Genomic DNA, 14,067 nt, shown 5'->3' on the forward strand with positions numbered 1-14,067 from the left:
TTAAAAACTACGAATAACTATTTGTTTATTTGATTTTCTGTCTTATAGGCAATTTACTTTCTTTTTCCCTCAAAACAAACAAAAATTGACAAGTTCCACATTTATGGATAAACATCCAAGGAGATTTGTGTGCTGCTTTCTGTGACTAATTGAAGAATGTTATCAAGGGGTTATACACTGATAATTTTTTCCTTAAAATATTGTGGTTGGAAAACTATAGATTATCATGACTGAATATGATTATATTACAAGTATTTCAATAAAATTTGCCAGTTACCCTTTAATAGTAAAGAAATTATCTTTCTTATGATTCATAAACATAGTTATTTTACATTAAAAAGATTCTGAGCCAGACAGTGGTGGTGCATGCCTTTAATCTCAGCACTCAGGAGGCAGAGGCAGGTTGATCTCTGTGAGTTCATGGCTGGCCTGGTCTACAGAGCTAGTTCCAGGACAGTCAAAAACACACAGAAACCCTGTCTCAAAAAAAAAAAAAAACAAACCAAACCCCAAAAACCAAACCCAAAGCAACCAACCAAACAAAACAAAAAGCAAAATCGAAAAGAAACAAATGAAAAATTAATTCCGATTAAAATAATAGACTATTTGTGATTTGCAGAGATTATGAATGAAGAGTGAAATGAGGAGAAAAAGGATTTAGATACGTTGGCTTATAAGATATACCTTCATCAGATTGAAGTAATGGCTGATCTCTGTGTAACAGTTTCAAGTTTGTTCAATATGAAAAGAATTGCATGCCAGAGCTGGAGAGATGGCTCAGGGGTTAAGAGCACAGGCTGCTCTTCCAGAGGTTCCGAGTTCAATTCCCAGCAACCACATGATGGCTCAACAACCATCTGTAATGAGATCTGGTGTCTTCTTTGGCCTGCAGGCATACATGCAGGCAGAATACTGTATACATAATAATTAAATAAATCTTTAAAACCAAAAGAATATAATACCCACATTCCCAAGTGGTGGGGTGGGTTTTTTTCTTCTTCTTTTTTTTTAGTTTTTCTAGACAGGGTTTCTCTGTAGCTTTGGAGCCTGTCCTGGCACTAGCTCTTGTAGACCAGGCTGGCCTCGAACTCACAAAGATCCGCCTGCCTCTGCCTCCCTAGTGCTGGGATTAAAGGCGTGCGCCACCACCACCCGGCTTTTTTTTTTTTTTTAAAGAATTGCATGCCAATGTCTGGCTGAACATATACATGTAATTATCTTTAAATATCCATAAGTGTGGTGGGGCACATCTGTCTTCTAAGCACTTGGGAGGCAAGGTCATTGCAAGTTTGAAGCCAGCCTCATCTACACAGTGAGTTGCAGCCTAGCCAGGACAGCATAGTGAGAACCTTTCTCACTCTCTTCCCCCCAAATGTAAAAATGCACATAGGCGCAAGCACCCCGGCAAGGTAATATTATGCATAAAACATGTAGGAGAGAAAACGAGGGCATTACAAGATCAAGGAAAGAAAACATTTACATTTTGGATGGTTTATAGAGGTTAATGGGGTTGCGCATGTAGCTTATTGATACAATGTTTCCTTAGCATGCACAAAGCCTTGGGTTCAAAAGAGCACAAGAGCATGTCTTTTTTTTTTTCTCCCAGGATGAGTGTTTGGTTGAATGAAGAATTTGTGCTTTGGTTTCCTTACACAGAAAATGTTAGGTCTGTCTACTTTAGAGGGTGCAAGCATTGCATGAGATAATTCAGATAAAGCATCTGCAGAAGGGGTCGACCTATAGTAAATTCTCAATAAGCATAAATGGGGTGTCACTGTTTCGTCAATTAGATGGAGGTAAAGAGAATGGACCAACAGAGTGTTTTTAGGATAAAGTCAAGATATATCCCTGGTACTTTGAGGTCAGCTAGGAATGAACTGGACCCTCTATGAAAAGGTGGATGGAATCTAATGACGTCGACCGCCTTAGCAACAGGCCCCCAAAGAAGGTGAATTTCCGTAGCCAATAAGACACTGAGCTCTGGCAGAGGTAGCCAATAGATGACGGAAAGCGGAAGAGGGAGGACGCGCCAATTCTCCTGCCTGAGCCTCGGCCCAACAAAATGGCGTCGGCGGCGGCGTCGCTTTGTTTCCGCGGCTCCTGCGGCGGCGGCAGCGGCAACGGCCTTTGAGCTGTGGGGAAGATCCAGCAGCAGCTGCGGTGACTACTAAGCTTCCAGTACTTTGCGTTCGGGATCGGGTGCTGGGGAACGAGGATCGGTACCCAAGGGTAGCCGAAGCCAAGCAGGCGTCCGAGCCAAAAACATGACCGCTGAGCCCATGAGGTAAAACGCAAGCCCTTGTCACGGGCCCCGGCGTTCTGCTCCCGGGAGCTTTCCACTCGAGTGGGGTGTTTGCAAAGACGTGCGCTAGGCGCCCTAGGCCCGCGCGCGGCTTCGCGGTCAGCGGCATCGTTTTCCCTCTAGGTGAGCGGGGCTGGGGGAGTGTGGTGGGGAGCCCCAATTGGGGCTAGGGGTGTGTGTCGGGGGCGGCCTGCGTGGCGCCGCGACTTCTCCGCCTCCCGCCGGCGCCGAGTCGGGAGCCTCTCCTGGGCTCCTGCCTCAGTGGCTGCAGTGTGGTGGCCGGGGAGTCGCGGGCGCTGGGCGCTTGCGGCCATTCTTCCTAATCTTTGGGCCTAGCGACTGTGCCGGGTGGGGGGGGGGAGGGGAGGGGAGGGGGAGGGGCGGAGGAGGGGCGGCGGGAGGAAGTGAGATCCTGGGACGAGCTCTCTAAGGGCAGTCGCCCCGGGAAATTCTCGGCTCCCCGCAGTTGCGGTGGCAGAGCTTTCGAGGTTGGAGGGCAAGGACGCTGGCCCCAAAGGTATTATCTTCTTTCTCACCCACCCCAAATCCTGGAGGGTATCCTGGATTTTTTTTTTCCAACGGCTGGCGGCGGGGGAGGGGGGCAGGCTAATGCTTTTTGCTTTCTGAGAAGCCTGGCGTACTACTTTTTGGCAAAGTCCGGTTTTTAGTGGGACATCAGTTGTTTTCCCCGCGTTTGGGGCATATTTCGGGAAGTAGTTAGGTCATGTTTTTATTTATTTGTTCCACGAGAGATGAGGAGCCAGTTAACGGGGATTCACCAGAAGTAAGATTTATTGCAGAGGTAGCTGTGCCCGGCAGGCCATATCTTACTAATCAAACGTTTTAATTAGACCGAGGCTGTTTTCACGCGTTTCCAGTTTGCTTCTTGACTGTTTTGAGTAGTTAATCTGAAATGTATACTGCTTTTATGCAGTTACCTTTCTCTGTGGGCAGTTCGATATTTGACTTTTCATCCTAAGAGTGAATTAGGTTGCTTTTTTTTTCTGCTCAGATGAGATGCGTGCTTGGTACCCAGTGGCAAAATAAAATTACAGGTAGCATGGATCATAATTGCATTTATAGTTGGCAAAATGTGCCTTTGAATTACTACTAGGACAGCATGTGTTTAGAGCAGTTTAGATGGTAGAATTTGAGAACGAGCCTATCAGCCTATTTTAAGCAAGCAGCGCATAGATGCTCTTTTTACTTAGGGAAAATATACGTTGGTTCTAAAATACAGGCTCTTAGTTGTGTAAAGATCTTTGCCTTGTTTTCTGAATTTGAGTTAATTGACTCAAGTAAGACAAATCTTTATGGGGTATTAGGAAGTATTGGCAGGTTATTATTAGGCATTCAGTTCTGTATGATTGCTACATTTTATTTAGTTTCTTAGTTATATTTAAAACCGTAGTTGTGCCTTTGTGGAGGGTGAAGCTGCATTTGAAGCCAGCCTGATTCAAAACTGAAAATTCCTGAACAGAAAACACAGGTGTTGCCTGTAGCCTCTGCCATCAAGAGGCTGAGGCAGAACAATCTTGGATCTCACAAGTTCAAATCCAGCCTGGTCAATATCCTAAGACTGTATCAAATGAAAAAAAAAATAGGTCTTCCTTGGATTTTCTCTTTTTTTTTCTTTTCTTTCATTTTTATTTATTTGAGACAGGATCTCATGTAAACTAAACTCGAACAGTGTAGTGAAGGAAGATCATAAACTTACCAAAGCTGGCATTACATGTCACCGTGCCGGGGTTTGCTGGACTGGAGGATTGAACCCAGGACTTTTGTGCATGCTAAGTAAGAATGCTACCACCTGTTCTATCAGCCTAGCCTTCCTCTTTGCGGTCCTGTGAATTGCTAAGCTACTGCTCCCCTGCTGAGCTGCACCCCAGTTTTAGTGCAGTTTAGTTTGAAACAATGTTACCGTGTTGACCAGGTTGACTCTTTAATTCCTAGGCCCAGTAGATCTTCCTGTTTCAGTTTTTCCAGTGTCTGAGACTTCTACACAGTATTTGACACAACCACCTCAGGAAACTCCTCTTTCTTTAGGATGAAGAAATTATGCCTACTGCTTTAATGCTGGGATTTTCTTTATTTTTTTACTGGTCTTGAGGGTTTTTTTTTTTTTGATCCTGGTGATGACAGTAATCATAACTAAAATTGAGTACTTGTTGTCTTTGCATAATTAACACATTTTAAAGTTACATTTATTTAGTGTGTTTATATGTGAGACCTACAGGGGTCAGAGTGTGTTCTCCCCTTCCATGTGGGTTCAGGGGATAGAACTCAGGTCCTCAGTCTTGCAGTAGACACCTTTACTCACTGAGCCATCTTGGCAGGCAACAAAATTTTTTATTTTAAAGGTGTGTCTTATTTATGTGTTACATATACATGTGTGCCGGTGCTGGAAGAGGCCTGTCTTAGTCACTGTTCTATTACTGTGAAGAGACATCATGACCATGGCAACTCTGATTTAAATGTTTGATTAGGAAATTGCTTACAGTTTTAGAGGTTTAGTTTATTATCATCGTGGTGTGGAGCATTCTTCCGGTCTCCAACTCCTTGCAGCTTTATTGCCTACAGCATACTTCCCTTGGGCTGGTTCTGCTGTGTTAGCAGCTGTCCTCAGCAGGTGTTCCAAGGCTCTGGCTCTCCAAGGTAATCCAGGCTTCACCTTCACAGTTCACACAATGGCTTCTTTAGGCCTCTGTGCAGGGAGATGCCACAGCCTCTTTCTTGTATCCCTGACTCCAAAGCCTGAACCTTGTGGTCAAAGCTATCAAGTTCTGCCGCTTGCTGGGGCTGGAACATGGCCCCCTCATTCAGTTACATCTTCATCAGTTTTCTGTTGCTGATGGTTTCCTTCACTGCCTAAATTTCTCTTGAATTCCTTTTCACAAGTTAGCTTACCTGAGTGGGGTCTTGCTTTGAGGTCCCCACTCCCTTTATTCCACTTAGCATCAGGTTTTTCTTTGAACTTTTTCCTGGTGCCCCTTTTCTCCTCAAACTGTACATTTTGTGTCTCCCCTTGTCTAGCTTGTTCCTTATCGTCATAGATCTGCGTAAGAGTGAAGACTAATAGCCACTCTAGGTCATATGGTCAATATTACCTGTCTTGAAGCCTTCTGCTAATGGCATTAATCTAAAACTCTTCAGTTTAGCTTCAGGCGGATTTTTAGGACAAGGGCAAAAAGTACCCACATTGTCAATTTCACAAGAATGGTCTCTAGGCCACTTACTAATATTTTTCCCATCTGAAACTTCTTGAGGGCCTATTTTTCCCATCTGAAACTTTTTTTTAAAAAAATATTAAGTATACAGTCTTCTGCCTGCATGCATGTCTGCAGGCCCGAAGAGGACATCAGATCTCATTACAGATGGTTTGGGCTACCATGTGGTTGCTGGGAATTGAACTCAGAACCTTTGGAAGAGCAGGCAGTACTCTTAACCACTGAGCCATCTTTCCAGCCCGTCATCTGAAAGAAACTTCTTGAGCTGGGCCCTCACAGTTCAAATCTCCCTCTGCATCGTCTTCCAAGCTCAGAATGGCCCATTAAGCCCTTCTTCAAGTGTCTGATTTTTTAGTTCAAAGTCTTCCATATTCCTCCAACAGCATGGTCGGGATTGTTATAACAAAACTTCAGTACCTGGTACTAACTTATTTTTCTAAAAAAATTATTTATTTTTATTTCACGTGAATTGGTATTTTGCTTATATGTATATCTTGGGGTGGGGGGTTGTCAGATCCCGTGGAACTGGAGTTACAGACAGTTGTAATCTGCCATGTGGGTGCTAGGAATTGAATCTGGGGCATCTGGAAGAGTGGCCAGTGCCAACACTGTTCTATTGCTGTGAAGAGACACCAGGGCCACAGCAACTCTTTTTGGGGACTTGTTTACAGTTTCAGAAGGTTAGTCCATTATCATGGTGGGATCATTGTCAGCACTACTGATGCTGGAGCAGTAGCAGAAAGGGAGAGGAAGGGAGGGATGGGCAAGCAGACATACAGACACTGGGCCTGGCATGTGCTTTTCAAATCTCCAGCAAGGCTACACCTCCTGCTCCTCAAATAGTGTCACTTCCTGATGACTAAGCATTCAAATGTATGAGCTTATGTGGGCCATTTTTCCTCAAGCACAAAGCCAGAAAAGAGGGTGTTGGGTCCCTTGAAGCTGGCGTTCCAGGCACTTGTGAAGCACCTGACAATTGGTGCCCAGAACCAAACTCGGCTTTCTCCAGGAGCTCTAAAGTGCTGAAGTATGCAAGGCCCAGCATGTATAGTTGGGATTAATTTTCAGAATACTACTTCATCTTCCCCGTTTTGCTGGTGAGGAAATAGAAACAGAACTTGATTGAAGTTTGACAACTTGTAATTAGTGGAGCCTGAATTCTACCCAGTCTTTTTTTGGGGGCGGGGTGTTTGAGACAGGGTTTCTCAGTGAAACAGTCCTGGCTGTCCTGGAACTAGCTCTTGTAGACCACGCTGACCTCAAACTCACAGAGATCCACCTGCCTCTACCTCCTGAGTGCTGGGTTTAAAAGCGCCTGCCGCCACCATCGGGCTCTATCCAGCGTTAACTCAGCTTGTATTCTGTTCTTTTCTTTTTTGGTTGAGACAGGTCTCAGTATGTGGTCTGTGATAGCCTTGAATTCGGTTGGTAGTCTATGCTGGCCTCTGCATAGACCAGTCTCCTGCTTCAGCCTCCCAAGTGCTGGAATTACAGGTATGAGCCACCACTCCTGACTTCAGGGATTGAATTACTTTAATTTAAAATTGTTTGTGAGCCGGGCGATGGTGGCGCATGCCTTTAATCCCAGCACTCGGGAGGCAGAGGCAGGCAGATCTCTGTGAGTTCGAGACCAGCCTGGTCTACAGAGCTAGTTCCAGGACAGGCTCCAAAGCCACAAAGAAACCTTGTCTCGAAAAACCAAAAAAAAAAATTGTTTGTGCCCAGCTGGTGGTGGCACGTGCCATTAATCCCAGCACTCAGGAGGCAGAGGCAGGTGGATCTCTGAGTTCAAGGCCACCGTGGTCCACAGAGTGAGTTCTAGGAGAATCAGAGTTACACAGAGAAATCCTGTCTTTAAAAAAAGGAAGAAGGGAAAAAAGCCCCCCCCCCAACCAAGGCAAACCATATGTCTAAATGGTAGAGTGTCAGTAAAGCTGTACTTCCCTGGTTATTGCTGTGGAAGAATTCCTTGGGGTACTAAGAATTGTCTCGGGCTGAAGTGTCACTAATCTCCCTAGTCATAACAATCACAGTTACTAAAGAAACAGACAGTGGTTGAGAACCAAGCCCACAGTTCCAAATCAGTCAATCTCAATTCCAGTTTCTCCATTGCTCCACCCTTCCTGGCTTCATTATCTTTTAATGTGAAACAGATATAATATGGACAGCTATACTTTTATCATTAATTTGATTTTTGCGTAGTAATTCCAGTTGTTTTTCTTCATTAGAACTTTCTTAGGTAGGAGAAGAGCTTAGTTTTATTGTTTTACTTGTATTTAAAAAAAAAACAACAAATGTTTTAGGGACCTGTGGTAGAAAAATGCTCAGTAGGCAAGAGCCAGAGGAAGGAAAATTAAACTGATGACCTGGCTAAGTCATATACGGAATAATCAATGGCTCAGCTTTTAAGAGCTTTACATTTTTTTTCTTTTCTTTTTTTCTTTTTTTTTTTGGGGGGTTTTCGAGACAGGGTTTCTCTGTGGCTTTGGAGCCTGTCCTGGAACTAGCTCTGTAGACCAGGCTGGTCTCGAACTCACAGAGATCCGCCTGCCTCTGCCTTCCAAGTGCTGGGATTAAAGGTGTGCGCCACCATCGCCCGGCATTTACATCTTTTTTTTAAGACAGGCTCTATCTCTGGCTGGCCTGGAACTTTAGACCAGGCTGGCCTCAAACATAGAGGTCCCTCCCAAGTGCTGGCCAGTTTTTTTTAAATGTTTTTTGTTTTACAAACTGTGTAGCCCAGGCTGTCCCAAGCTCTCTAGTTGGAATTACAGTTTCCTCACTTTTGACTTTTGGTCTCTTAACTTTTTTTTTTTTTTTTTACAGTTTCTCTGTAATAGCTCTGACTATCCTGGAACTCCCAGAACTCCGCCTGCCTCTGTCTCCTGAGTGCTGGGATTAGAGGTATGCACACAGCTGTTTTATTTTAAGTCACTGAGTTGTTTCATGTTTTTGACATCATGGAAAATTTTGGTCAACTAATAAACTTATTGGTGTTGAGATCTTGGTATTGAGAGGATGGATACCATTCTAATCCTTATGGCAACTGATTATTAGAATAGGCAGCAGCTGATAATGTTATACCCTTCACCCAGTCTTGGGGGACCCAGCCCGGGGCCTTTTGTATGCTAAGCAACCACTCTACCACTGAATTACATCCCTGGCTGTTTTTGCTTGGCCTGAGGGGAAAACTGGCTAGGATTTTTTTAAGAGTAATTTACCACTACTAAAACACAGATTGCCATCCTTGTAACAGTACATACAAAAGAGTTAGAAATCTGTACTTGGTTTTACAACAATAAAGAAAAGCATTAAACTTCTCTTATCAAGCAAGGTATGCAAGGAATTTCATGTTGTTTGTTTCATTTGTTAAAAGGAAAGCAAAGTCACTTCCTGGAATATAAAGAGCTGAATTAAACATGCCACTAATGGAGAAAGGGGGCATTTTCCCAGAACCAATACCTTCCCCCAGACCATCTCCATTTGACGTCAGCCGAAACAACATTGGCAGTTTAGTTTGAAAAGAAAAGCACAACATGCTTGTGTATATACACCGTTACTTTACGTGCAATAAAGGACTGGGGAAGGGGAATGAAAGCATAGAGAAAACCATGCTGTCACAATGTGGTGGGACCAAAGTTGGGCTTTTGATTGGAGAATATATTCTTGGTCTGACAAAATTATAGAGTAAAGCAGAAGGCCCCTTTATAGTAGACAGCTCCTGGCTGTTGTTGGAATGCATCAATTCTGTTTGGCCTCCAGTTCTAGCTGTGCAGGTGTGTCTGTTTCATTGGTGGATTGTCCATCAGATCAGAAACTGATCTGCCTCATTAACAAACCCCGTTGTTCATAATCGGCTTTCATTAGTTTGCCAGAGGGATGGAGGCCTCTTAATCTCTCGCTGTGCCACAGAACCAGCCTACGCCAGAGCAGCTTTAGATTAATATGATTGTGTACTCAGTCTTGACTGCTTTGATTTTTCTCACCTGCCGTGGCGAAAACTGCCTCACAAAAGAGGCCAAGGCCCACACTGAAATTACACAAAAGCAGCAGTGGCAGAAGGAGGTGGCAGCGGTGCGTCACAAGACCTAACTTTTGGTATTGTGCTTATTTATTTATATTATTTCTTAGTAGTGTGGATTTGTGTGTGAGAGAGTGGGTATGTGCCCATGATTGTGATGTCTGTGTAGGCCAGAGGTGTTAGATCTCCCTGGAACTGGACTTATAAGTGACTGTGAGCTACCTGGTATGGGTGCTGAGATTTGAATTCAGATCTTATGGAAGAGCAATATATGATGCTTTTAACCAATGACCCAACTCTCTATCCCCAGCTTCCCTTATTAAGACAAGGTCTCACCGTGTAACCCTGGCTGGCTTGGAACATGTTATGTAGAACAGGCTGGTTTCAAACTTAGATGTGCTTGTTTTGCCTTCCAAGTGCTGGGATTAAAGATGTGTGCCACCACATTGGCTAGTCTTAAAGTGGAAGTTTTCTGGTTTGAGAGATGTTAGTTAATGTCGTAGAAAGACATTAGAGACTGCTAAGGTGATCGTTATCTAGGAATTGGATAGTAACCCAGTATTTTAAATATGTTTAGTTGGGCAAATACTGTATTTCAGCAATGTGGAAAACATTAAGCCAGGCCTGTGTGTGTGTGAGAGAGAGAGGGAGAGAGAGAGAGAGAGAGAGAGAGAGCGAGCGAGCACGTGCTGGGATTAAATGTATGTGCCACCGCCTTCTGGCTTTTATTTATTTTATTTTATTTTTTTTTTTTGGTTTTTCGAGACAGGGTTTCTCTGTGGCTTTGGAGCCTGTCCTGGAACTAGCTCTGTAGACCAGGGTGGTCTCGAACTCACAGAGATCCGCCTGCTTCTGCCTCCCGAGTGCTGGGATCAAAGGCGTGCGCAACCATCGCCCGGCTCTGTTTTTTTTTAAAAGTTTATTAGAATTTTTTTTAAAATACCAATCCAAATTCCCACTCCTTCCCCTCCTCCCATTCCCTCCACATACCTTCCCAACCCACCCCCATCTAATCCTAAGAGAGGGTAAGGCACTTTGCTTTGTGTATACCTAGGCTGAGCAAGGTATACATTCAAAAAGAATAGGATCCAAAAAAAGCCAGTACATTCAGTAGAGAGAGATAAACCGCAGTGCCACTGTCAGTGGCCCCACAGTCTGCCCCAGCCGTATAACTATCAACCACATTCAGAGGGACTAGTTTGGTCCTATGCTTGTTCCTTCCCAGTCCATTTCCTTTAGTAGCACATATACTAAAGTTTGTTTTTGAGACAGTGTTAAAGGCGGGTGGGCGCCTCCACTGGCTAATTATAGGCATTCTTTACCACACCAATTTAAACCTTGATTTTGATCAGACTATATTTGGCAGCCTTTGATGTAGTTGGTCATGGAATTGTCAGTTATATATTGTCACTCTCTTTAGATAAGTATGTGTAGTACATACATAAAAGTATTTCTATCTTGGTGTGGTGGTGCAGATTTGTCTGTAATTCCAGTCACTTCAAGGCTGAAACAGGAGGATGAGTTCTAGGCAGACCTATGCAGCATGGCAAGAATCTGTCATAATAAGCAAGACAAAAGAAAAGAATTACTTCTGAACGGATCTAGGCATGTGAGGTAATATTTTTTTGAGACACAGTATGGCTGTGTAGCCCATGCTAGCTTCAAAACTACTGTGCAGTTCAGGTTGGTCTCCAACATGATACTCCTATTGCATCCTCACAAGGCATAGGATAGTTAGGTATTTGCCACTCTGTTCAATGTTACAACAGTCCTTATTAGTAAAATCTTTGGGATCCTTCTTAATTTAGTTTAATAATAGTTGGAGGACTGTTGTCAACTGACCCAAGCCTGACTTTGTTGTATGGAAGCAGGCCCCTGTTTGCCCCGGCTGCCCAGCCAGCTCAGCCCCAAAACAACCACAGAAACTGTATTCATTAAAACATCACTTGGCCCACTAGCCCTAGCCTCCCACTGGCTAACTCCCACATCCCAATTTAACCCATCTCTACCAATCTGTTAATCACCACATGACTGTGGCCCACCGGCAAGACTCTAACCAGCGTCTGTCTCAGGCAGAAGATCCATGACTACCCTCACTCTGCTCTTCTTCCCAGCATTCAGTTCTGTCTTCTCTGCCTACCTAAATTCTACCCTATCAGGCCCAAAGCAGTTTCTTTATTCATTAACCAATGAAAGCAACACATGAACAGAAGAACCTCCTACACCATTTGACTTTTCTAGTCAAATAGCTACATCTTATTTCTGATTGGATGAGCTTGGATGGATAAATTTTTATTTCCAAGTTTATGTTTTGTTATTAGCAGAATGAATTTGTAGAAGATATTCTCATTTTAGAAATGTCTCGGCTTCATAAGATTTGCTTTGATTTACTTTTGGGGTGTAGGGAGAAGGCTAGTGACGAGGGGAAGTTTATTCAATGTACATGCATCTTTTGCTCTGAAACGCAAATGATTGTGTAGAGATGTTTTGTTGCTGATGTGCTCTATATCATGTGTACATACAAGTGCAGGTATTTACTGAGAAGAGTAACTATTGTGCTGGAAGGTTGCTAATTTTGGCTTTAGATTTTGTTCTACTTTTTATCTAGTGTAGTTTTGTCCTTTTGTGATTAAAAAATACTTTATTACCCTAGCCAGTTCTTTTTGCCTGGGGCAAGATTCTTGCTCTAGAAAAAGTTGTTTGAGATTTGCCCTGTAGCTACTATTTTCATATCCTGCCCCTGAGAAGTCTCTCAGTTTTGGCTTAAAATAGTTATTCTTGTTCCTGGTATCTGTAGTCTAGCTATCTCTTTTTTTAATTTCTCATAATTTTTGTTTAGGGTAGCGCTGGCATATTAGTAACCTACACTGTGTTTTGGGAGACTACTTTGCCAGTTAATCTAATATTTGCGTGTCAGTGAGGAACAAGGCTGGGCACTATCTGTGCAAAGGGTAATAATTTCTGCATTTCTTTCCATCTCTCCATTTCTTCACGCCAACTCCTTACCTTTTACCACCATTCAGCAAGGTGGCTCAGCAGATAAAGGTGCTTATGGCCAAGCCTGAGTTTTAGTCCTGAAACACATGGTGGAAGGAGAGAACTGATTCACAAGACTCCATCTGCACGATAGCACAAGCTGCCTCCCCAAATAAAGACTTGATGCCCTGTAGGCATTCTTATTAAAGGGGGGGGGGTGGCTGAGTAAGGAAGCAGTTCTACAGTGTCATATTTATTGGCTCTGCTAGGATCAGAAGAGGAGAGAATGCTGACTTCAAAGAGGTCTAGTAAAGTTTTACAGACTAGATGGGATTGTCATTGAATCTCATGAGACAGAATCTCATATCTAGACTGGCCTTGAACTTATATAGCAGAGACTGGCTTTTAACTCCTCATGGATTCTAGGCATGTGCCACGACCCTACCTTTCTATTGAGTTTTGAATGTGTTCACATCAAAGATTTGACTGTGAGTTGGAAAGGTTAGTATGGTTAGAAATTAGTCTTTTTTTTTTTTGATTTTCGAGATAGGGTTTCTCTGTAGCTTTTGGTTCCTGTCCTGGAACTAGATCTTCTAGACCAGGCTGGCCTCGAACTCACAGAGATCTGCCTGCTTCTGCCTCCCGAGTGCTGGGATTAAAGGCATGCGCCACCACTGCCTGGCTAGAAATTAGTCTTATTTTACACATAGTAGAAGAAATAAGACATATACACAAATATTTGGAGCAAGTTAAAAAAATGATAAAAATACTGTCCAAGGTACAGTGAGGTTACTGTGGGAGTAGGAACTCCCCCCTCCTTTTTGGTAGTGCTGTGGACATCTTCAGCATGCTAAGTATGCCCCCTATCTTAGATGAACTCTTCAAGCCCAGGAAGACATTTTACTCCCTGCATCTTTTCTTCTGCTACTGCCACCACTGCCTATTTCTCTCCCTCTGTCTCTTCTGGAGCAATCTTTCTTGTAGCTCAGGCTGGCTTAATTTGCAATAATCTTGCCTCAGCCTCCAGATGATGGTGTGTGTCAGTGCACTAACTTGATGCGAAGGCATTTCTGATGGGGTCTAAGAAATAGAGATGCAGTAGATACTTCAGTCTAGTCCTTAGAGGGTGGGCATACTTTCTTTTTTTAAAATTTTTTTCGAGACAGGGTTTCTCTGTATTAAAGCCCTAGCTGTCCCGGAGCTCACTTTGTAGACCAGGCTGGCCTCGAACTCACGGAGATCCATCTGCCTCTGCCTTCTTTTTTTTTTTTTTTGTTTTTCTCTGTGGCTTTGGAGCCTGTCCTGGAACTAGCTCTGTAGACCAGGCTGGTCTTGAACTCACAGAGATCTGCCTGCCTCTGCCTCCCGAGTGCTGGGATTAAAGGCGTGCGCCACCATCGCCCGGCTTGCCTCTGCCTTCTGAGTGCTGGGATTAAAGGTGCGTGCCACCACTACCTGGCAAAGTTTTTTTTTTTCCAATAATGGGCACACTTGACAAGACTGTGAGACGATTACACATATGAGGAATGGCAGTTTGAGAA

General features: G+C 43.6%; 1 protein-coding gene across 35 annotated transcripts in view; it reads left to right on the top strand.

The window, feature by feature from the left end:
- The first annotated feature begins 1,995 nt into the window (after positions 1–1,995).
- Positions 1,996–14,067, top strand: part of Atrx (ATRX chromatin remodeler) — a 156,418-nt gene continuing 144,346 nt past the window's right edge. For 2 of the 35 annotated variants that reach the window (XM_075957924.1, XM_075957937.1), the window contains exon 1: positions 2,023–2,425. Coding sequence is in view for 5 of the 35 variants with exons in the window: in XM_075957909.1 (XP_075814024.1) it covers positions 2,265–2,284 (20 nt within the window). In the remaining 30 variants the exon portion in view is untranslated. Of the gene's footprint in view, positions 2,426–2,684; positions 2,820–14,067 lie in introns of those variants that run through there. The other 33 variants (XM_075957928.1, XM_075957942.1, XM_075957918.1 and 30 more) reach the window with 26 other exon arrangements.

The sequence above is a fragment of the Microtus pennsylvanicus genome, chromosome X (genome assembly GCF_037038515.1).
Source record: "Microtus pennsylvanicus isolate mMicPen1 chromosome X, mMicPen1.hap1, whole genome shotgun sequence".
NCBI classification, from domain to species: Eukaryota; Metazoa; Chordata; class Mammalia; order Rodentia; family Cricetidae; genus Microtus; species Microtus pennsylvanicus.